The sequence below is a fragment of the Pelodiscus sinensis genome, chromosome 12 (genome assembly GCF_052426305.1).
Source record: "Pelodiscus sinensis isolate ZL-2025 chromosome 12, ASM5242630v1, whole genome shotgun sequence".
NCBI classification, from domain to species: Eukaryota; Metazoa; Chordata; order Testudines; family Trionychidae; genus Pelodiscus; species Pelodiscus sinensis.
In genome coordinates this window covers 32165567-32190464 of record NC_143063.1, presented here as the reverse complement: position 1 = coordinate 32190464, position 24898 = coordinate 32165567, and the positions used below count along the sequence as shown (strand labels likewise).

Below are 24898 nucleotides of genomic sequence, written 5' to 3'. Positions count from 1 at the left end.
CGAATGTATTCAAACTGTTGCACGCCATGCTGCAATGAAGGTTTGATTGACAAAGCAACATCAACCATTTGTTACAGTTGCCAAAAAAAAGGCAAGAATAATAATGGCATCTGGTAAATTAGACTTTACTTTCCATGTGAGAAGTATTTATCAGGATGGAGGGCTGTTGAAATATTCAGGAAGGTTAATTTGAGCTCCACATTCATCATACAGTGAAAGCAAAATTGTAGAGAACTATCCCAAAATCATCTTGATAAGAACAAACAGGAAGACATTAAATTGATGCAAATAAGTCAACAGAAAATGTGTATAGTAAGAGTTAAATATCAAGTTAATACTTTTTTAATTAAGCTATTTTCTCTATGAGCACCGAAAAGTATACCTTCTTCTAAATGACTGCAAGAACGAAACACAAAAAGTAATTACTGGTGAACTCCAACTCCTGTTATACCTATGACCATTTGCAGCTTTCAGATGGCTTTAAAAGAGATAAATTTCTCTGCCAGTCTTTTGGCAACGTGTTTTGGTAAACCAAGAATAAAAGAGCAAAGCTTGCAGAAATACTACTACCCTCATTCTTTGTTTGTCATCCAAATTAACAGCTTGCCTCCACAATTTGGAAAAAGACAAAGGGAAGGGTAACAATTTGCTGTGAACAAACAACTGCTGTTTTTCAAATACCCTTAACTAGGAAATGTTTTCATGTGTCACCTTCCACAATGATTTTAGAAAGGTTATATTTTAACTACATCGGGGGGGGGAGGGGCGGGAGGAGAGGAGGAGACAAACAAACCAAGTTTGAGTCTCTCCCTCCCCCCTCGCATCCAACATATGAGAAAAAGAGAAAGAAGACTGGAAAGAAATAGATACACAAAAAAAATCCAGAATTAAATATATTCTGCAATGGGAAGCCAATTCTGAAAACTTCTCCCATGCTCAGGCATTAATTTCAATGGCACTACTCAAGTAAATAATTGGAATACTTTGTATAAGCATTCTGGATCAGGCTCATGAAAAATAAAGGTCATGTCTAAGGCCAGTTCTACACTACCAGAGAAAGTAGACCTAAGATACGCAACTCCAGCTACGAGAATAGCATATCTGGAGTCGACACACCTTAGGTCAAATTTCTGCAGCATCCCCACTGTGAGAGGTTGATGGGAAGAACTCTTCTGTCAACTTCCCTTACTCCTCATGACCTGGTAGAGTAACAGGACCCATGGGAGCACCATCAGCGGTTGTTTTAGCAGATCTTTACTAGACCTGCTAAATTGAATCCCGAGAAATCAATCTCTGGATCATTGATCTCGGGGTAAGTGAGGACAAGCTCTAAGATGAAAGGTACCAGAAGTTCTTCTATATCAACTGAAATCTTGCTGATCAGGATATGACACTTCCAGGTAAAAGTTCTCATTTTAAGAGTACATAGGAACGGTAGCAATTTCCTAACTCAACTACGAATCTGATTTCAAATGGAAAAATTAATTTAATTATGATTCACAGTGGGAAAAAAAAAAAAATCACACATTCAAATGCATATGTATATAATTGTGAAATCCCAAATACGTGCTTCTATTTCAATGCTAAATACAGAGTAATAATAATGATAATACAGAACCATTTGCGTTTCTGTGGTGACTTTCATCACAGAATCTCATGGCAAATGCAAATGAATGGAACCTTGTAACATTACTGTAAATATTCTCTCTGCAGTTTTTTGCTGCTGCACAGCGTGTTAGTGTGTGGACTTTCAAAGTCACTTTGAGTAAACAGTACTGCTGGGAAAAGCACCCGAATTTCTTAGCTCCCAGTCTCTTGTTCAAACAATGAGAAAAGAAAGGAAGCATGTTTAGACTAGAACAGTGTTTCCCAGTTTTATTTGGCCATGGAACCCTTTTAAACGCGAAAGAATTTTGTGGAACCCCTAACAACAGTCTCATATATGGAGCTGAAAAAAATCGACCACAAATAAGTAAGGATAATAAAAAACAAATGCTAAACAAGGTCATGAGATCAACATTTAGTTTAATTGCACATATTTAAAAACAAAAATCACATAATATGAATTATTTTTTTTAATCATAAAATGTTATTGGAATTTTCTCACAGAACCCTTATTTTCACTTCACGGAACCCCGGGATTCTGCAGAACACCATTTGGGAAACACTGGACTAGAGATATGGAGCTCCATTTGTTCAGCGGCGTTGAATCAGGGACTCAAACTATGCCCTCTTTCTATTAGCAAAGCATAACCTATGTTATACTGAATGCCTATCCACCTCTGAGCAGTCTGGGTCTATTTAAAAAAAATACAAGGTTCCCTTTTTATACACACATTTTAACAAGTTCATCTTCCATGTAATCCCCTTAAATAAATACCTCCTTCTACAAATATTAAACTAGGAGCCCCACTTCTGCCATCCAATTTTTATACTTACCAATCTTTGCTGGAAAGGTTAGTTGAATAACTTGGACCTGGACCTCAGCATTTTAGCAGCCTGAACCTGAAGATGCAACTCCAGTTGACCTGGTTTTCTGGATGCTCAGTATAGCACTAAGCAACAGATTCCATTAATATGCCATTGTCAACCACTGTTGGGTTCCCTTTATGGCTCAATTTACTTAAGACAGCTGATTTATGGCTTGCTTATGGATATGGATATTTACACCTTCCTGAATTGAATATGAGAATCCTCCAGGAAGTAGCTAAAGGCAGAGGAAATTGTGCCTTTGGCTTCCACTTGGAAAATTAGGTATATTTCTCTAAGAAGACTATTAAATAAATGGTTACACTCCGGAGCATTTAAGCTGGAGCGTTACAAGTTCCAACAGTTGAATGATTTTTCTTTAATCTCACTAACTCTCATGCAGAGGTTGAAAGGACCCCATTAACTGAAACTACAGTATAACTCATCAATGCAGGTAAACACTAATGGCCAACTTCCAGTAATGTACCCCCACACTGACATGACTTGAAAAGCAATTTGTTTTATGCCCTCTGGCCACCAAAGGAGGTAGCCACACTAATAACACCACACAGCTCAAGCTCTCCATTAAACGATCTAGAATTGTGCTAAAAGCTTCCACAACAAGGACTTCATTCTAGTTAATCTCAGTATAACACTCAGGCCATGACTCTCAGAGCCAATCAATACAGAACAATCCTCAGAATTCTCTCTTCCAGGATATCTAGCTTATTATGTACTGAAACAGGAGCTAGAATTCTGCTTTTCATCTCTTGCTAATGCCATTTCACCAAAACAATGAGTTCACATACCACACATGGTACACGGAGACTGGACAAGCCACTGTTCTTAAAAGCATTAAAATAAAAGAAAGTCTTAGGACAAAAACAAGAAGTCCTCTATGCACCATTCCATAGTGCTATGCAGCAGTTAGCTATCAATCTCCCCTAGAAATGACTGACTGCATTTCTAGGGTGTGGTGAGCTATAAAGTAACTGAGGATCTAATAAACACAAGATATAGCTGTTACAGCTTTATAGTAATTTAGTTATTCATTTGGAAAGAAACAGAACAAAGTTCCAATGAGAAACTTTGACTTGTTCTCCCAGGAGACGCACACCGCCTCCCGACACTGGCTATTCAGACTTTCCAGACCATATGCACACAAAGGATGTAAGAAGTGTTAAAAAATAGTAACTGTGCAACCGATCAATATTCCACCGGTTACACTGCTAAACAGTCTCTGCGGACTCCCAGCACTGCCAGCCTTGAGGGCCCCCAGACTCCCAGCAGCAGGCCCCGCACTCCCTAGCAAAGTTTAACAGGAACCCATCAGCTTATCAGTTAACCTCTTACATCCCTAACACAAAGGTTCAGAGGATTCTGGTTTACTGGCTCTTTCTTAAACCACCACTCCTGTTACGCACTAACAAGGCTGCCTTGGCTTCTCACTTTGCTAGGTCCACAAAGTCACTCAGACTAAGGACTCAGTAACAGTTTATTTATAGGCTTGTTCCCACCACTGTTTCACCATTACAAGAAACTCCTCACCATTTGCAGGCAGGAAGGAGGTGAGAGCTACCCCCTGCTTTCACCCCCTGGCTTTTTGCTTTCTTCCTCCCCCTACTCTGCTTCTGATTAGGTAACAGCTGATTCTGCTTCCCCACTTAGTACCAGGTTATTTCCAGCCCACTCTAATTTGTTCCTCTAATGAGAAGCAGGCATGACAGAGGACTGGAGCAGCAACTCTTTGCCCAGAACTCTGTCACTCACCTCCCTTCCTTCTTGAACTGCCAGATTCACCCCTCTGCATTGTCTCCTTCCTGTATAGGTGAGGTTAGTGCTGTGGGGGAGTCATCCTCTCTCTTTTGAGTCCATTTCAGGGTTGTCCATGTGGATTTCTTTCATTCCCCAACTACACTGCATAGGAAGTGGACAGCTCCACATCTCTGTTGCGACCCAAAGATCCTTGCATCACTCAATCCCTTGGCTGTTCCCCAGTTTCCCACAGACACACACTTCCTTCCCATCAGTTTGGGGTTGACCCTAACTCCCTCCTGGATGCTCAGTTTCCTGTCCCCTAAACTTGACCAATGGTGCCTGGGTCTTTTCTTTTGGGGGTCTTCTAATAAGGGCTTCCACCAAGTCTTGCTCTTCAGTCAAGGACTGCTCTTGCTCTTCAGTCAAGGCATTTGCATGCGCCCGCCAGGTGCTCGGGGCTGGCCTGGCCCCGGGCACATGGCGCGGCGCTTGCGGGGAGCGTTGGCCCCGGGCGTGTGGCGCTTGCGGGGGAGCGGGGGGAAGGAAGCGCCGGTCCCAGGCGCGCGGCGCTTGCGGGGGGGGGGAGGAGCGCCGGCCCCGGGCGCGCGGCTATGGGGGGCCCCAGCCCCGGGCATGCGGCTATGGGGGGGGCGCCCCCGGGCGCTCAAGTGTCCCCGCCTCTGGCGCCCGGCGGGCGAACGGCCACGCCCCCTGGTGCCCGACAACCTCAAAAGGTTGGGGACCACTGCTGTAGTGGATGTCTCATCCGTAACTTCTCTCTCCCTTCTTGGGCTCTGATGTCTAGGGGTTTTCTGCTTCCAGGTCTCTAGCCTCTCCTTTGGGGAATCTTCCCTTTTCCCTATTCTGGGTTTTCTCCCTCTGCTCACCTTCCCTCCTGGGAAGGGGTCCCAGTTGAACCCACTACCATAGGATAACGTAAGCCATTTACTATCCTGAACCATGTCCACTTAAACCTACCATGAACCTCAAGGGACACCTGACCTGAGCCATAGTATTGCCTCCTATACCTGTGGATACATTTTATGTCAATCTTTGCACCAGGAATCCCCCACTGTGACCTCACTAGCTTCTTTTGTATTGGAAAGCAGGCTGAGTCCGAGTCCACCATGCCTCCCTGGAGTTTCCTCCCAGTGAGGATAGTGGAATGGTGGACAGCTTCCACTGCATTCCAGCATTTGAAAACTCTGTGTTGTCAGTCCTCTCGTGTCCCAGTTGTCCACACTACCAGCAGCCAGGTTGGGACCCTAGGGGAGCCCATTTTTTCTCCAGACCCTTTCTCCCAGTCTCCACTCCCCCCAGTGGGCCATCTCTTCTGCCACATCCACATACTCCTTGGTAAGCTTTACAGACACCTCCACCATATTTGGTTGGCATGTCCTCACCCACATCTCTATGTTCTTGGAGAGGCTCTATAGAAATTGCTCTAGGTAGTGTGCATCCATGAGCTCCCCCATTGTCTGGGTGTTCAATCTCAGCCAGTGAGTGGCCCAGTCCATTAACTTTTGGGCAGATGCCCAGTGCCACACTCCCTCCAGCTCACCAACCAGAATTTCTGATAATTCTTCACAGACAGCCTCATCCAAGCCAAGATGGCTGCCTTCACTGCTTCATAATTTCTAGCCTACTCTTCACTTAGGGCCACATAAGCCACCAGGGCTTTGCCAGCTAGCTATGGAGACTGTTGTAGGGCCCAGGTTGCCTGTCCCATTCAGTCCCTGTAATTACCCACTCTAAGGTGCGTAGGAAGGCATTGGGGTCATCTGTTGGGGTCATTTTGCAAAGGCCTAGGGCCTAACTGCCATCCCCTTCCATCAGACTCACGGCTTTCTACAGGTGCGGTTGTTGGATGGCAACCTGCTCCCAAATGAAATCCTGCTATTCTGCCTGCTAGGTGAGCAAGGCTTGCTTCTACTCCCTGCCTTTTTTGCTTTCTTCCTGTCCATCTCCCCTCTCAGCTTCCTTCCCCTAAGGACTGCAGGCAGCCTCAGGCTAATTAGGTAGCAGCTGTCTCCGCTTCCCCAATTAGGGCCAGGTTATCTCCAGCCTGCTCTGATTTGTTCTTCTAACGAAAAGAAGGCATAACAGAGGGCTGGATCGACAACCCTTTACCCAGCACCCTGTCACATCCACACAGCACTTATGATAAAACAAAAGGAAGTTTATTTAAGGAAATAAAGATTTTAGCTAGAGTGGAAACAAGTGGCCACAGTACAGAATCCCCTACACTTATCAATACTTAACTTTCCTGTCTAATAAAGTAGATTTCTCTTCTCCAAAGTTCAGCCTGTTGCACAGCTGGCTAGTTTCTCAGTCTCTAGGACACAAAACATTCACAAAAGCACACACTTCCGCCAGAGGGTCTTATCCAACGCATCCAGAGCGTCTTCCATTGTCCTGCATTTTGCTTTCCCTACTCTCTGTGATTCTGAAATAGGGATGTTAATAGGGATGGAATCTCCATCAACTACTCGATTAGTCAATAAAGGGGGTGCTCTCTATCCTGCTGTGCCTCTCCCTTTGAAATGCACAGGAGCTGCCTGTGGCTCTTGTATATTTCAAAGGGAGAGAGGCAGTAGGATTCCCAGCCATAGGTGACCAAAGAAGTCCGCTCTCTGTGCCTCTTCCTTTGAAATGTACAAGAACCGCAGGTGGCTCTAATACATTTCAAAGGGGGAGGAGCAGCAGTCGGACTGCGCAAGCAGGACTGTTTCAATCCCCACTCACACCATTTCCCTGCTGCCCTCTGCCTCACCTGTGGAGATGGTGCTGGGGAGAACTGGCTTTTAAGCACTGTCTTGTGTTCACCCCCTTGCTGCTTCTTTCTGACAGAGGCAGCAGGGGGGGGAGGAGCAACTAGTCAAGTTCCTACTCAACTACCTGATAAGCATTTGCTAGTCGACTTGTCACTTACTTCTCTATTCTGAAAATAGTCTTTTGTTTCTATTCACAGCCAAAGTGAAGCTCTATTGGATTGTTTGATAGTGCAGCTGATTTCCATGGATAGTTTTAGGAGGGAGCAAGACTGGCCAATAAAGATTTGCATCCCCATGCCAATTGATTAGGGAGGAGTGACAACTCCTTCTTGCCTGGATGGGCCATCCCCATTTTCTCTTGGGCTGTCTAGACTGCATCCCTTTTACGGAAAAGGGATGCAAATTAGACACATCGCAATTGCAAATGAAGCGGGGATTTAAATCCCCCTGCTTCATTTGCATAAACATGGCTGCCGCTTTTTTCCGGCTCGGAGCTTTGCCGGAAAAAAGTGCCAGTCTAGACGCGGATCTTTTGGAAAATAAAGCCTTTTCCGAAAGATCCCTTAGGAAGGCTTTATTTTCCGAAAGATCCACGTCTAGACTGGCACTTTTTTCCGGCAAAGCACCGAGCCGGAAAAAAGCGGCAGCCATGTTTATGCAAATGAAGCAGGGGGATTTAAATCCCCACTTCATTTGCAATTGCGATGTGTCTAATTTGCATCCCTTTTACAGAAAAGGGATGCAGTATAGACACAGCCAAGGTGATTAGTTTCTACTCCAGGTCCACAAAGCATATTTTCAATGCAAACACTTCAGGTTTTTAAATAATGCCCATACATGCACATCTCAATAATTTAATCTTGATGAGTTATAAGCTTTCTGTAGACACCCCATAGGATATCCCTTTTGGATAAATATCTTGCAAAATATGTGTAGGGTGAGTTTGTCAGGTCTGAGGTTTATTAAGAACAGGGTACTCTTTGCCAAGAGGTCTCTGTGTCACACATGTAAATAGAGAATGCCTATAACATTAATATTAATAGTATTAATATTCCCCATGTCTTAGAATTGTAACAGTAACAATACCTATTTGGTATGAGGAAGATTTTCAAGGTAATCATTAGGGATGTTAAATATCGGTTAACTGAATAGTTGAGTATTCAGAGTTGATACAGAGGCAGCAGCATGGGGTGCCAGGCAGGAACTAGTCCACAAGGAGTGTCAATTTAAAAACTAGCTCCCTTTGTGGACTGGCTGCCTGTTGCCCTGTGCTGCTGCCTCTGATACAGAGGCAGCAGTGTGGGATGGCAGCAGTCCCTGTCGGGGGGGGGGGGGGGGGGGTCGAGCTCCCAGACCCAGCACGAGCCAGGCTACCTGCCCACCTAGCTCCTAATACACTTTAAATGCAGAGCTGCAGCGGGAGTAAGTCCTGGACCTAGCATGAGCCAGCAATGAGCTGGGTTGCCTGTCTGCCCAGCTCCTAATACACTTTAAATGCAGAGCTGCAGCAGAGGTAGTTCCTGGATCTGTCACAAGCCAGGACTAAGCTGGGCTGCTGGCCAGCCTGCTAAAAAATTTACTGGCGGGGAGATGGGGAGGAAATGTGTGTAATCTGTAACATTAACCTACAAGCTTTTCCTTATCAGTTAATTAACTACACTATGACATCCCTAGTAATGATGGCAGTTGTGTCTCTAACTGCCACTAATGCCTCTGAACATCTCTTCATAAAAAATAAGACTGCCATGCAAACTTGTTGAGTAATATACCTATGCCAGGTTAATGCATAGCTTTATTTTCTTGATATTTGTAGGAAAACTATTTTGTGGTAGCAATTTCAGTGCAACTACTGCACATCTCAGATGGTTTAAAATCATCAGGGCTTTGGTTTCATGCTTCAAGCTTGAAGTGTTTTATAATCTTGCCTCAGTGAGATGGGGAAGGACTAAATAACTTCTTAAAGGCAGCCCTACAATTCTATAGTTTTACAAGAAAACAGAAATACACATCCTGATGCATCAGAGAGTTGAATTCTAGTTATACTAGCTATGTTAGTACAAAAACTTTTTAGTCAGAATCACATGTGCACTAAGTTATAATATTGTCTGTAATTACAACATGCCCCATGTAGTAATATGAGGGCCTAAAACAAAAGCCCATGTAGCACCTAGTTTGAGGCCTGAGGCCTAGCTAACAATGGACAAAACTTGGCTAACAAAGCAAAATTAAGCTGTAAGCAAAAGGCAGGCTCCTGCTCACAGAACTTAGCATGAACAGGGCTAAAAGAGCAAAACACTAATTGGTAATAGGCCCAGGTGTAAAACAATAATTGGTGCTAGATAACGACTGTAAAACAATAATTGGTACGGGGCATAACTTGAAAGCACATGGCAACACCCACTCATTAAAAAAGACCTTGGTACCCACACTCCCCACAGATACAGACTTAAATTCAGGAAAGGGTCTAAAATAACAGCATGATGAATAAAAATGATTCAATTAGCTTGCAAGGTACAGAGTGATGGGTGGTATCTAAGCAATGTCAGAGGGTGCCAACCTGACACATCAGGAGTGATGTGTAACTTGTATGTACCTGTATATAAAGTGGGTGTCTTAGGGGAAAGTTTTTGGCCAGCTGGAGGACAGTGGGAGTTTCCCACCTGATTGAGCTAAGTTTATTGTTAGGGGTGCATAAATGTAGTAATTTGATAGCGTTTATTGACCACTATTAGGGCTCATCTAGACTACGTGGAATATTCGAAAAACCCAGAGAATTTGCATATCTTCTTCCGATCTCACTTTCGAAAACGGAGCGTCGAAAGTGAAAGTAATCAAGATGCGCAGGTGGGAGGGGGTTCAGCAAACCCCTCCCTTTTTGAAAGCTCTGCTTTCAAAAGTGAGATCAGAAGAAGATATGCAAATTCTCGTGGAATTTGCATATCCTCTTTCGAATCTTCTGTGTAGTCTAGATGAGCCCTTAATGTACTTTGCTAAGCAATAAACCTGGCCGGGCACCTTCAATCCTTATCTGATTTATGGTCTTTGGGGGGCTCTCTTGAAGTCTGCTCTGTTAACTTGTGCAGTTAGTTAACCCAGAACATGTCACTGAGCACACAAGCAAGCAGCCCTCTGGTTATCATCATAAACAGAGCCAGAGACCTGTCAAAACATCACGACAGTAAATCCTGACCTGACAACACCCCATTTTATGGGATCCAAAGTAGACAGGTCCTAATGGACATATAATGTCATCTATTAACAGTCAAACCACATCTGTTAATTATAAGACCAATCACTTTTTGTCCCTCTACTTCACCTGTCACATCTCCTTTTCCATATTCTATGAGTTCATTTCCCAAACACAATATCCATTCACAGACGCTGATTCTTGTTTGATTAATTTGCAACCAATTTTGCAGTTTGATGTAATGAAGCACAAAGCAAATACCTGGTCCCCAACACCAAAAAGATACAACGACAGAAATGCCGAGAGCCATAGCTGCCTTTAGAAAATGTTACAAAGTCAAGAAATAAAGTCATTGCACATTATACTTAGCCTCAGGAGGCAAGAATTTCAGTCCCTATGACACAAGCATTTAGTCCAATATGAAAAAACAATTCAATAGCTTAAAAGAAAGCAAAAAGAACCAAGTATAGTCTTCTGTATATCGACTGTCATAAACAGTGACTCTTACTATTTTCTGTTTTTCATAGACCTTACATCTTAGCTTATCGCTTATGGAAACATTCATAGTCACTCAGTAATAAACACAATTGAAGAGCTTGTGTAGCATGAATGCCATCTTGTGGATCTACTGGCAAGCAGCTGCTTTCCCCACATATTTGGGGAAGAAACATTTTTCCTATAACCAGTCAGAGATTTTACAAACTATAACCCATTACAGATTGTTTTCAATACATGAAAAAGCCAGAATTGTAAAGGAAAAACAATACTGAGTGCATTAATAACTGGTACTACCTCCAGCTGCACTGTCTCAGGCTGTGATTTTATCGATTCTGACAAGCTAACCAGGGTTGGGCCTGGTCATTACATGAATCGTATTCTAAGGGGGGAAGGGGGAAGGGGGAAGCAGGCTACAGGAAGTATTTGTAAATCAGCAGTACCACTCTTCACTCACCCAATGACTTAGCATGGTTTTAAGGGAATGTTCTTGGATATGCCAAATTATGGATGAGTTACAAAAATGAAACCCTGAAATTTGTCCTTTAGCACTCTATGAGAATGTAAACAAGAATCTCACCAAATCTAGCTTGTGTAATTAATGTGCATTGTATCTACCTAATTTCCCTGATCCAACTGTCTACAGTATTATTCTTTATGTCCTGCCTTCACTGGAGTGTATATTTCTGAATACTACTAAACAGCTGTTTCATTCAGCCCAGAGAAGATTGTGTGGGCATGCCTGTGTGTATAAAAAATAATCTGCTGGAGAAATGATAGAGAATATCTTAAATGCACAATGTAGTTCATCCAGAAGGCTCCTAAAGATTGTCATGTTTACAGAGAACAATCCGACAGTTTTGTGTTTTAACTTACCTGTAATACTTAAAAACAATGGCAGCATTGACTGAGTAAGCACCTACTAGCTCTCTAATACACTGCTGTCAGGTTTCATAAATTACTGAAATACAAATTACCACAGGAAACTAAGATAAGTTTATTTTAAAAATTCTATAATTCAAACAAAAAGCTAAAGTAGCAAACCATGTACTATACCTTCGATATAAGTTTTCTACAAAAATGTGTTTTGCGCTGTGAATTGACCTCTCCATCATTCTTACTGGGGAAATCTACAAGATAAAACCAACAGCCATTCACTAGTTTGACCTTTTCTAGTGTTCTTAGTTTTTCAGCCTCTAATGCTGCATAGCAAGTCCTTTTACAACGATCATTGATTAATAATGTAGTGACCAAAAAGCAGATTAAACTCCTCCTAAACTCTGCTGATTGTAACACAGACTAATTGTTTGGTCAGAGAAAAAAATACTCTTGCTCGGGTACATTAGGTATATAAACCTGGGATTCCAGGAGGAGTTTCCTGACACATTAGACTTACGGAAGATGTATGAAAGCTAACTGCAAGAGCACTAAACCCGCCAGTACCAAGAGGTCAATCACTAGGTACTTGACTAGAGAAACTGCAGACCATTAGAATGTACAGAGCAATGGGAACTGTCACCACCTGACGTGGCACCCTCCTCATATATTACTGTGCTTATTGCATAGGGCACTGATCAGAGACACTATAAAAAGAAAACAGCATTTTAGAATAGTCTCAAGTGTGCTACTCCTCCTTCAGAGAGGCCAAAGCAGTCACCGTAATTGGTAGAGTATCTCAGCTTCATCTGATCTGCCACCCAAATGGGCTTCAATTTTGGTGAGTGATGGTCTTCTGCTCCTGTTTAAGCTTTTCTCTCTGGTCTCTAAAGAACAAGGTGGTGCTGGGGGAGTTTTTTCCAATCAGCTATTCTGCTCCAAGTTAATAGTCACACTATCACAATTGCTCTTGCAAGGCAGACACTGGAACTGGCAGCAGAGTACAGATGAAAATGCAGGGGAATTCTTGGGAGCTTTTAATGAGATCTTAGGAGACACTGAGACTTTTAACATTTTGCAAATCAAACAAAAGGGCTCTCTGCACTTTCAAGCACACCCATACCTTCAGGGCTTTTCCTGTAGATGTGCTAGGAAAGGCAGAGAAACTGCCACGGCTTTCTGGATACTGAGCACCCCCCAGCTGCCTGCTGCTCAATATGCTGCTTTGCATGGCAGCTTCGAGGAAGCTCTTTCATCTCACAACTTTCATAGAAGAAAAACTGGTTTGCAAGACAGAGCTCTGGAAGGGTTCCTGATTCTTTAGCCTTTTTCTATATCTACAGGAAAGACTGACAGACAAAGAGGTTCCATCCACCCTGATCCTGTACAGCACACGGGACTCTTCTGTGCCTGTGAGAGCCAGAGCAGAGCTATAAGGTGTGGAACACACAGGGGGTAGAAGTGTAAGGCATGTTGCCCATGGAACACAGATAGGGAACCTGAGGATGGGGACACTGGGAGGTGGGGAAGGAACGTGCTCAGAACTGAAAATGACACCTTCTAAATGGCTGAAGCATGCACCTTCCCAGTGCTCACTTTTCACATGTGCAGAGGAGACTGAGATGTGGATTTCAACCCTGCACACCCATGCTCCCTATGAAGTGCCACTAGCCACTCTAACACAACCTCGCTCACGCTCCCTGAGCGCAACCCCAATGTGCTGGCTGTCTCCTTCATGAATGTGCAAGAGGAGTAACAGTAGTTCGGAATAGGAAGCCTAATCCGAACTACCTAACCTACTCCGTGCCGCGTGTAGCAGCGGGCACGGAGTCCGAACTAGCGGGGCTTTAAAAATGGCGGCGCCGGGCAAGATGCAAATGAAGCCGGGGAAATTCAAATCCCAGGCTTCATTTGCAACTTCGGTTGCCTACATTAACCACCCTGGTTCGAACTAGGGTGGTAGTGTAGACATACCCTGGGAGAGGGAGGCTTGGGCAGCACACTGCTCCTGCCTTCCCCTGGCTGATAGTTTGTACAGAGCTGCTCCCAACACAACTATGCTACTTAGGGAAAATTTAGGATTACCGAGCATGCTCAGTAGCACTGCTGAAGCTCCTGCCCTTCCTATGTCTAAGTTTCTGCTGTCTACATTTTACAGGAGTTAAAAAGGGTGAAGAGGGCAAAACAGAGGAAAGGGTGGCCAGAGTCTGAGCAGAGGGCAGAAATGTATTGGCCTGGGGGATCAAGCCACTTTAGGGTGAGGCAGAAGAGGAGTGGAGAGGAAAAATCAGGAAGGGTGAATAGGAGCTGGGGTTTAGCTCGGGGGGAGACACTGCCAGTCCATATAGGGGTTTTGCCCCCCACACAGAGAGGGGCAGAGAGGGTAACAGTTACCTCAGTGGGATGAGACACCTCCTGAAAGTGCAAAGGCAGAGATGGGGGCACAGAGAGAGGGTTTTATTACCCCTCTCTGGGCACTGTGTTGCACATGGCAACTTCCTGGCTGTGTTCTTAAAGGTACAACTGTCCTAATTCATTGGTTCTCTCTGATAGACCCCCACACTCTCTATCTGTACTGCTATACAGACAGGATACAGGATGCTGTAAAAATCTGATGCGCAGAGTTTCAGGGAGTGTGCAGCACATGCGGAGTATTAAGAAGACTCATCATCATTCCCTCCTCCCTCGCCCTTCTTGCTCCCTAATCCCGAGTGTCTAGAACAGACAAGGTAACAAGCCTTGTGGCTGGGAGGTAGAGGGGAGTGGTTGACATAGTATATCTTGACTTTACTAAAGTTTTTTATACTAATGTAACCTAGATGGAGCTACAATAATGTGGAAAATAGTGCCCAGGGTATAGACATCAGTAGTTTACAGTCATGTTGGAAGGGTTTACTGAGTGGTGTCCTGCAGGGATCAGTTCTAGACACCTTTCAGTTCAAAATCTTCATTAATGCTTTAGATAATGATTTTGAGTCAGGGCTGAGATGAGATGGGGGCACGAGTGCTCACAATCCCCCAAAATGCGGGGGTGAGGGCAGAGCAATGCAACCAGGGGAGCCAAGAGAGTTGGGGCCACCTTGCTCTGCTTCCCTGCTGCTGCCAACATGTGTAGGGAGGAGGCAGGGCAAGGGTAGAGCAGGAAAGAGGAGTAGCAGCAGTGGGGTTTGTCCCAGCCCTTGCCCAGACCTCCAGGTCCCCCTTTGCCAGTTGCCTTTGCACTTATAAAGATTGTGAATAACAACACATTAGGAGAGGGTTGCAAGTGCTTTGGAGCTAATTGAGAGTCAATCGTGTAAAACTCCTGCAAAAAAAGCAAACATCAGTGTTGTAAGCAAGACACAAGAAGTAAGCATCAACTGGAGTACTGCGAGAGAAGATTGAAACATAACAATCACTGGAATTTGCTAGATCCTGGTATTAGTGTATTATAATAGCAGTTTCTTACACTTTATATGTATGTAACTGATACCTATAGGACTGTGCTACATTCAATAGCAATGTCTTTTTATAGCAGTTTCTTACAATCATAGGTATACCGTATCAGTATCTGCTACCAGTAGCATAGTCCTACAGGGACTATACAAAGAATCAATTTTATTTGTGTTTTCACCAAAGAAGAAGCCAGCACAACGATCTCATAATACACACTGAACAGAAAGTAAACAGAATCTGTCCAAATCTTCACAAGTATAGAGAAGTGAAAGCTGGGCGTACTTCAAAATTAGAACTTGTAAAACCTCACTTTTGTGAGAAGGAAAAGAGAAATTACTTCCAGAAACCCTAAGCCACAGCTTTATAAAAGTTTTCTGTCAAATTACACGGGCTGTCGATTGATCGCAATTAAATCACTCAATTACCTAAAAAAATTAAAATAAGATTTAAAAATAATGATTAATTGCTGTTTTAATTGCACTGTTAAACAATAGAGTACTAATTGAAATTTAATACTTTTGGATTTATCTACATATTCAAATATATTGATTTCAGTTAACAACACAGAATACAAAAAGCATAGTGCTCACTTTATTTTACTATAAAGGGGTGTAGTGCTCACTTTATTTTCTTATTATTTTCAATTCATTTCATATGAGTACTATAATGCAATCTCTAATGTGAAAGTGCAACTTACAAATATAGATTTTTTTGTTATGTAACTGCATTTTAAAACCTATCATTCTGCTCAGTCCTACCTCTTATTAAGCTAATCGCTAGGACAAATAAGTTTGTTTACATTTATGACAGTTAATGCTGCTCGCTTCTAATTTACAAATGTCACTTGAAAGTGAGAACACGTTTTTGCATGGTACTTTTATAGCCGGCACTGCAAAGTATTTACATGCCAATATGCTACACATTCACAGACCCCTTTATGCTTCAGCCACCATGCCAGAGGACATGCTTCTTTTCTGATGACACTTGTTAAAAAAATAACGTACTAATTAAATTTTGATTGAACTCTTTGGGGAAGAACAGTAAGTCCCCTGCTCTGTGTTCTACTTGCATTCTGCCATGTATTTCATGTTATAGCAGTTCTCAAATGATGACCCAGCACATGTTGTTTGTTGTAGGATCTCTTTAGTACAGATTTGACAAAACCCAAAAAGGTACCAATATGACATATGAAATATGAGATTTCTAAAAGGTAGCTACAGCACTGAACCCAAGGTTTAAGAATCTGAAGTACCTTCCAGAACTTGTGCAATGACTTCAGAAGTCTTAAAAAGAACAACATTCTAATGTGGAAACTAGGGATGTGAAGAGCTAGTCGACTATCCGATATGAAAATGCTTATTGCATAGATGACAGGCTAGTCAACTAGTCACTTCCACCCACCCCTTGCTGCCTCTATCAGAAAGAGGCAGCAAGGGGGGGGGGTAGAGAGGAGGAGGTACTTCAAAGTGGCAGCGCCATATGGAGCCTGGGACCAGACCCCAAGTTTCACGTGGGGCTGCCGTTTTGCAATGCCGTGTGCAGCCTGGGACCAGCTGGGGTGTCCCTAGGCTCCCCAAGGGACTCTCCAGATGATCCTGGACTCCACAGGGTGCTGCCACTTTGAAATGCCGTGAGGAGCTTGACACTTGGCTCCCTGCAGCATTTCAAAGCAGCAGCGCCGCATGGAGCCCAGGATCAGCTGAGGAGTCCCTAGCTGACCCCGGGCTCCATTTGGCGCTTTCGCCTTTGAAGTGTAGCAACAGCCCTAGGACTGTTGGTACACTTCAAAGGGGGAGGCTCCCTATCGACTAACTGAATAGTTGATGCAAAATTAGTAATTAGTCAATTACTCGCAATTTAACGCCCCTAGTGGAAACTATAGAACCCAAGACAACAAAAAGGAAAATCAACCTTCTGCTGGTGGCATCTGACAGATGGTGAAAGTGAACATACGTCAGTCTGCACTACTTTGGATCACTATCAAACAGAACCCATCATCAGCATGGATGCATGTCCTCTGGAATGGTGGTTGAAGCCTAAAGGGGCATATGAATCTTTAGCACATCTGGAACATAGAAATCTTATGACACCAGGTACATCAGTGCTGTGCAAACACCTGTTCTCACTTTCAGGTGACATTATGTACAAGAAGCGGGCAGAATTATTTACTGTATATGTAAACAAACGTTTTTGTCAGTGATTTGCTGAACAAGAAGCAGGAGACTGAGTGGACTTGTAGGCTGTAAAGTTTTACATTGTTTTATTTTTGAATAGTTACTTTCTGTACATAATCCTTATTTTGTAAATTCATTTTCCATAAGAGAGTGCATTGGTACTTATATAAGATAAATAAATAAATACTATTTTTACAGCACAAATATTTGTAATCAAAATAAATATGATGCAAGTACTTTATTCTTTGTGTTGATTTGTAATTGAAATCAATATATTGGAAAAAGTAGAAAACATCCAAAAATATTTAACATTATATTCTATTGTTTAGCAATGTGATTAATAGTGATTGATTTTTAATTGCATGATTGCAATTATTTTTTGTAAACACTTGACAGCCTTGCAAATTACTATTAAGCATTTTACATGGGATTTTACGAAGACCTCTGAACCAAAGCAAATTCAGACAATACACTACTCTTATACCTGTACTGTTTGTAACTGCAACAGTTATTTACTGTGCAGGAAAACAATAAATCAAGACTGGCAGGCATCAACAAAGAAGTTTCAAAAGAGAATGAGAAAGGAAAAAGAGGATCCAGCCAAAAGAGTTCACATAGGAAAGGAGTAGGAAGAACCATGAGAAAGGAGCAGAAGGAAAACAGACGATGACAAAAGAAGTGCTGGCAATCCAAAAGGAAGAGGTAGGTAAAGCTTAACAGAAGCATTTTGAATGGGGTAGAGGGGAAGGAAGTGAGAAGCAGGAAGCTGCATTTGTGTCTAGAGTTATATGGGACAGAAGGGTGTATTCTGACTGATACTGGCCAATGTGTGATTTTCAATGTTTACATTTAAGATTATCGTATGTGAACCCAGAATCTTAAGTTCCCACATCTCACACACACCCAAACAAACAAAACAAACAAACAAGGCCAAGATAACAGATAAACTGAGATGATCCAAGTACTGGCCAGCATTTAACAGTAAGCAATACTGGGCATGGAGAATGAAAAACATGTAAATGTAAGAGGTAGATGTCCCAGGCCCCACTGAGCTGAGTATATCAGTGTTGTCTTTTCACATGGAAATTCCTACTAGCATCACAAACACTAAAAGAAAGTCAACCTACAGTCTTATCTTCTGGATGCAGGATTATCAGATCATTTTGATCCATAATCTCCATCACTGGAGATATTTAAGAGCAGTTTGGATAGCCATCTAACAGGCATGATAGAGGGTGCTTGGTCCTGCTGTGATGGCAGGGGACTGGACTTGATGATCTCTCGAGGTCCCTTTCAGTTCTACTATACTATGATTCTATAAATGCACATTGATATCTCTGCTTAACATTAAAAGAAAAAAAGTTTTAAATTACCATTGGTCTGGTATGCTGATCCAACATAGTAAGCTGAATGTATGTCTGCAACGTTATCCCCCACCGTGATGGATCTTGATACATTAAGCCCTAGTGTTGGGGATAGGGACAGAAGAGTTAGAGAAAAATAAAACCCTTTTGACTATACCAATCAGTGACAAATACAGATAAGCTATAAAGTTAAGCTACACATTTAATACTTGCTCAGATATTAAGGTACAGGCAGTCCCCGGGTTACGTACAAAATAGGGACTGTAGGTTTGTTCTTAAGTTGAATCTGTATGTAAGTCGGAACTGGCATCCAGATTCAGCCGCTGCTGAAACTGATCAGTTTCAACAGCAGCTGAATCTGGACGCCAGTTCTGACTTACATACAGATTCAACTTAAGAACCCCAGGCATCCCCAAATCAGCTGCTGCTGAAACTGATCAGCGGCTGATTCCAGGAAGCCCGGGGCAGGGGCTTCCTGTAGTCAGCCACTGGTCAGTTTCAGCAGTGGCTGACTTGGGGACGCCTGGGGCAGAGCAGCTGGGGTGCTGCTGGGTTGGTCCAGTAGCGCCCAGAGCGGCGCTACGGGACCAACTGGCAGCGCCCCAGCTGCTGTACCACAGGTGTCCGGAGCAAAGCCATGGAGCACGGGGGCAGCGGGACAGCCCAGACGCGCCGTGGCTGTCCTGCTGCCCACGTGCTCCGTGGCTTTGCTCTGCTTTGCCCCCCCGTCTGCCTGGTCTGCAGACCAGGGGGACGGGGAGCAAAGCCGCGGAACACGCGGGCAGCGGACAGCCCAGACGCGTCTGGGCTGTCAGCTGACCGCACACTCCGCGGCTTGGCTCTGCTTTGCCCCCCCCCCCCCGTCCCCCTGGTCTGCAGACCAGGCGGACGGGGGAGGGCAAAGCAGAGCCAAGCCGCGGAGCGCCCGGCCAGCTGACAGCCCAGACGCGTCTGGGCTGTCAGCTGATCGCGCGCTCCGCGGCTTGGCTCTGCCTTGCTCCCCCCCCATCCCCCTGGTCTGCAGACCGGGGGGGGGGGGGAAGCAGAGCCAAGCCTCGGAGCGCGTGGGCAGCGGACAGCCCTGTCCGCTGCCCACGTGTTCCGCCGCTTTGCTTCCTCTCCCTGGTCTCCAGCAGACCAGGGAGAGGAACGCCCCGTTCGTAACTGCGGATCCGACGTAAGTCGGATCTGCGTAACTCGGGGACTGCCTGTATTAATACCTGACCAGGCATAAGTAGCAGACACCAGCATTATTACTCCTGGGGGCATTCTGCACTAAAAATTTAAAAATCTGCACATAATATTTTAAAATTCTGCAGAATTCATCTGTCAAAAGGACACTACACAATCACACCAGATTCAGTTATTTTGGAAATTCATTTCAAAACACCTGTCAGCAAGTATGTCTGTAACATCACAGACACATACAAAAATCCTCCAGGAGTAGCAAGTAAAAGAAACCCCATGATAATCCAACAAGCAGTCCCGTAGCATCTCTAGAGACTAACAAATACATTATATCATGAGCTTTCATGGGTAAAACTCACTACATCAGATGAGTTGGAGTATAATAATCCAGTTCCTGTTTCTCTGCCCATGTCCCTCCCTACAAGACTCCAGCTTGGACAGATACTTTCCTCTGAAAGTTCAGCCATAGGCTCCCTCTGGGCCAATACATGCAACCAACGTCTCCTTCAGAGCCCAGGTATGCTTCCCCAACCCAGACACCTGCTCTCTTCCCCCTAGAGGGCTCAGGGACTCAGAGGAAAAAACAGCTCATGCTCAGTCTCATGTTTGGGAGGAGTTTCCTGTGCACTGCCTGTCTCCTTCCCTCAGGGCATGGTGGGAATTGCAGCTGACAGGAACCCTCTAGCTCTCTCCCCTCCCCGCAGCAGTGTCTTCTATGTGCAAGCTGGGTTCTACCAGATCCAGTGGCCCTTGGTGGCAGCCAGTAGCCCTGTTGCCCATTTCTGTGCAGGAAAGGGAATTCTGCATGCACAGCATTAATTTCTGCAAAATCCCACATTGAGCAATGGCACAGAATTCCCCCAGGAGTAAGAATGAAATGGCTCATCCATATTTAGAAGAGCATATGTTGGAATTAGGAGCCTAATCATGAGAGACGCTGAGCACTCAGAACTCAATCGGAGTTACAGGCAATTGGGCACCTCTTTGAATGAGAACCTATGTGCAGTGCATTTAGCTCAAGAGTGTTCAAAGCCTAAAGTCTCATCTGTGATGCAAATGCAAGTTACACAAATGTTTAAGGAAAGAATCTGCTTCTGTGCTTCTGAGAGCAAGGTTGGAGCTCCCAGGACAGTGAGTGAGACTACAGAGGAGTAGCAGAATATAGTCATATAGCATCTACTGTGATTATGAGAAGAGATATCCTTTACACAGCACATTATGGGTATTTCCCCCTCTTAGAGCTCCACATATCAATGTCTACCATAAAGTAAACCCAAAGCATGACACTTTACAATGAAAAGGGAGATTTTAGGGTCAAGTGTTGGTTTACAAAATAGCTTAATAGCAAACCACAAGGTTTAACATGAATTGCCTGTGGACACAGACTTGCCCACACTCCTACACCTCAGACCCTTCTGACCCTTTTTCCCAAAAAAAGTTAAGAATGAGCTAGAGCAATGAGCCAGGAGGTGTACTAGTGAAGATGTTGGTAACACAGCAAGGCATGAAGCAGCGCAATGGCAAAACAGAAAGAGCATCAGTATCCTCCACCCAGGGAACGCACTTTCCTCGCATCAAAGTGCATATTGTGGTTACAAAAGTGCAGGTACTTTGAACAGGTTGCATGTGCATTTTAGGCTAGAAGTTAAATTTATTCATTGACTGATTTCTGAGGTCTGGGAAATCAAGCCTCTTCACAGTCAGAGTGGAGTCTGACTGTGCTGCATCACTGTGTTGGAAGTGTCTGATTCCAGGAGATGAGGAGGACTCTTCACTCTCACCAGTCAATGAAGACACTCAACACCTTGCAAGATGATCTCTCAGCAATCATACAGCACTCTGCCATATCCAACTCCTTTCAGCTCACTATGCACTCTACTTGTGTTGTTTAGTATTAAAAAGCACTTTCCGGGATGCTTTGAGCATTTTAAAGAGCTTTCCTAGCCTCAATTTGTTTCTGAACTAGAGAACTTCACTGCCAGGCAGTAACAGACCCATTGTGTCTCTAAAATAGCATTAGGACTCCAATCCTAAAACCAGCTACATGCAGGCAGACCTTCATGCCTGCACAGAGTCCACTGATTTCAAAATATGACTAATTGTGAGCGCAGTCTCCAGCAGCATAGGGTTACTTGCAAGATCAGAGCCCAAGTCCTTATCAGAGCTACGTTTTAATATCCGTCCTTCAATAAGAAAAAAAACGTAATCACCATCATGATATGAATTTTCAGTTACATAATATTGTGACCACATCTTGGCTAGGAACTTTACTGCATCTAAATCCTCAGACGCGACTTTGAGAATGTCAGGATACGTTTTGTTTAACCAGTTAACTAATTAAAGGGAGGGAGATGGTGGGAGGGGAGCTTCAGCTGCGCTGGAGCAGTTCTCCCAGCTGCAGGCTGGGCACCCAGGCCTACTGCAGACAGAGGCTGTTCCGGACGTCGGAGCAGCACCGGCCTATGGGGGTATGCCACAGACATAGGCTGCTCTGGATGACTGGAACAACCTTTGTCCACGGCAGGCCTCACCATAGGGCTGGAGCAGCCCCATGGGCTGCTTCAGCCCCCTCCGGTTAATCATTTAAACATTCACATCCCTAATCCATATTTTTAACAGAACATAAATCATTGGATTAATTCCCATCACTTACCAGAAGATTGTGACCATGTACATTCCTCCACTTAAGCACAGGTTCCGTCAAAACCTTAGTAAAAAAGGACATTCATTCTATGTGACCCGAGCGATTTCAATTATTTTATTTTATTTATTTGAATAAATGAATAAAGAATCTGTACTGCTACCATGGCCTGGAGGATCTATCCCTTTTTTTTAAAAAAAGGGCTAAGTAATGAAATATATAATTTAATATTGAATTTAATATTTAAGAACTATCATAAAAATGAAAAAGATGCATTTAATTACAAAATGGTCTAGTAGGTAGTATTTAAAAAAAAAAAAACATTTTAAACTACTTTTATCAGCCCACCAAAACAAAATAATGGCTGACTGATGCCAGGGAGAAGACTATCATTTATCCCTCACATTCATTTATCAGCAATACTATAAAAAGAGAAGAACTGACAACCAAACGTAGATGGAATTTCATAAGAAAGATCTCTCACAAACTGACTTCCCAAAGGACAAAACTGAATAACAAAGGAATAAAAGCTGAAGCTCAATATGTCATTATACATAAATCTCATTTTATTTCTGTGGATTAAAAACAATGCAGCTAGAACTTTAATATGATACAAGTTAGGCATAAAAATAAGGCATTTTCTCCTTGGAGTAGCTGAAACCACAAGTGTCTCGAGGGAGCTCCATGCGGGTGGGAAAGGATCCACCAACACTGCTTGATTAGAGCATAAAAGACTTTAAAATCTTAGTATGAGTCTGAGATTAGCTAGCTAAACTACATGAGTTACTATTTAAGTTTTTGCACTATATAGTTTTTAAAAAGACATTTTGGGCTCATGGTTTTTTATTCAACTCAATTTATTCCTTTTAAATTACCATGGAACTCTTAACACTGAGTATCCCTATGAAGAATCCTAGATTTTTGTATTAATGTTATTCTTAGAAGACCTGTCAACACTATTAAGATTTTATGTTCTCATAAATAAATACTTCTTGCCGTTTATTCTGAATTTGTCCAGTTAAAGCAATTATTAATAATAAAATAGTCTTTTCCTCATCAAAAAGCACTTTGCCTATGTAACTATGATTAAATCCCAGGTTTGTTTAATAACTTCCAAAAAGGAATTATACAAATGTATTTTCTCAACAAACCAGCATATCTTTACCTAATCTTTATGGGATTAGTATTTTTCAGCTTCATTACCTGAATTGTCTCTGACTTTGTTTATTATGAGATACACTCAATATTTTTAAAAATACAGGAAAAAAATGGTAGTTCTACTCGTTGTTACTGGTTTACTGAGAGAGAAAATTTGAGTCACTATGTTCCATTGCTGAATATCTTATATCTGCCATTCAACAACTAAAACTTTTCTAAAATATTCAGTGTTTTTACCACTGACTCTTTAGCAGCAGTTAATAATATTCCAAGAAACTAACTGAGACCTTGATTATGGAAACACCTGCAGCCCATTGGGGCTCCACGTGCAGCCCATTGGGGCTCCACGTTCAGCCCACAGGCCCCCGGTTGCTCCTCTTCACCATGCACCTCTCAGGCACTGGGGCACTGAAGCCCTGCATGCCCTATGCCTCTCCATCCCTTCCAGCACTTTCAGAGGAGCTGCAAATTGCCTGATTCATACTCTGTCTCTGCTCCTTCCCCTCCCTCCTAGAGCTGGAATGCCAGGAATCAGCTGTTGGTAGTGGTTCCAGGGTTGAGGAGGAGCAGGGACTAGGGATGTTAAATTTAGTTTAATCGACTAGTCGATGGAATTACTATCAACTAGTTGATTAGTCGAAAAGCGGGAGAGCCGCAGCAGGGTTAAATCCCAGCCCCAGGAGCAACCAAGACAAATGATTCCTGGCTGGCGCCAGTGCTGGGTCTCCTCCCCCCACTGCACACCAGACTTTTAAATGTATTAAAAGCCTACCAGCTCTTAGCAGAAAAGCAGCAGGGGGACCTGGCACAATCTGGGAATCAGCTGTCCCAGCTCGCACAAGGTTTCCCTCACTGCACACCAGCCCTCTTTTAAATGTATTAAGAGCCTGCCAGCTCTTAATACATTTAAAAGGCTGGTGCACAGAGCTGAGGACCCAGCATGAGCCAGGACAGCTGATTCCTTCCCCCATGTTCCTGCTTTTTAAATGTATTTAAAAGGCTCTTAATACATTTAAAAAGAAGAGGTGCAGGGTTTGAGACGGGGCATGAGCCGGGAATCAGCTGATTCCTGACTCACACCAGGTTCCCGCTACCCCTCTACCTCCACTGGCCCCCACTGAGACAGTGCTGGGGGGACCGGGCTTTTAAGGTGGCTCCCCCAACATGAGCTCCTACTCTGCCCCCTTGCTGTCTCTGATAGAGGCAGCAGGGATAGGGAGGGGAGAAGCGACTAGTAGAGGGACTAGTTGACTATCCAATAATCTTAAGTTTATCGGATAGTCAACTAGTCACTTACATCCCAAGCAGGGACACAGCGTGAATCAGGTGATTTGCATATCCCAAAAATGCTGGGAGGGAGCGGGAGGACCAGGTTACGA

At 43.6% G+C, this 24898-nt stretch overlaps 1 protein-coding gene across 4 annotated transcripts in view; it reads right to left on the bottom strand.

The window, feature by feature from the left end:
• The window catches only part of TK2 (thymidine kinase 2), a 43012-nt gene that overhangs the window by 5778 nt on the left and 12336 nt on the right, over nt 1-24898 (bottom strand). For 2 of the 4 annotated variants that reach the window (XM_006130544.5, XM_006130545.5), the window contains exons 4-6: nt 22374-22427; nt 18542-18631; nt 11740-11813 (exon numbers count right to left, since the gene is read on the bottom strand). In XM_006130544.5, the coding sequence (XP_006130606.5) occupies nt 11740-11813; nt 18542-18631; nt 22374-22427 (218 nt within the window). The remainder of the gene's footprint in view (nt 1-11739; nt 11814-18541; nt 18632-22373; nt 22428-24898) is intronic. The other 2 variants (XM_075940041.2, XM_075940040.2) reach the window with 2 other exon arrangements.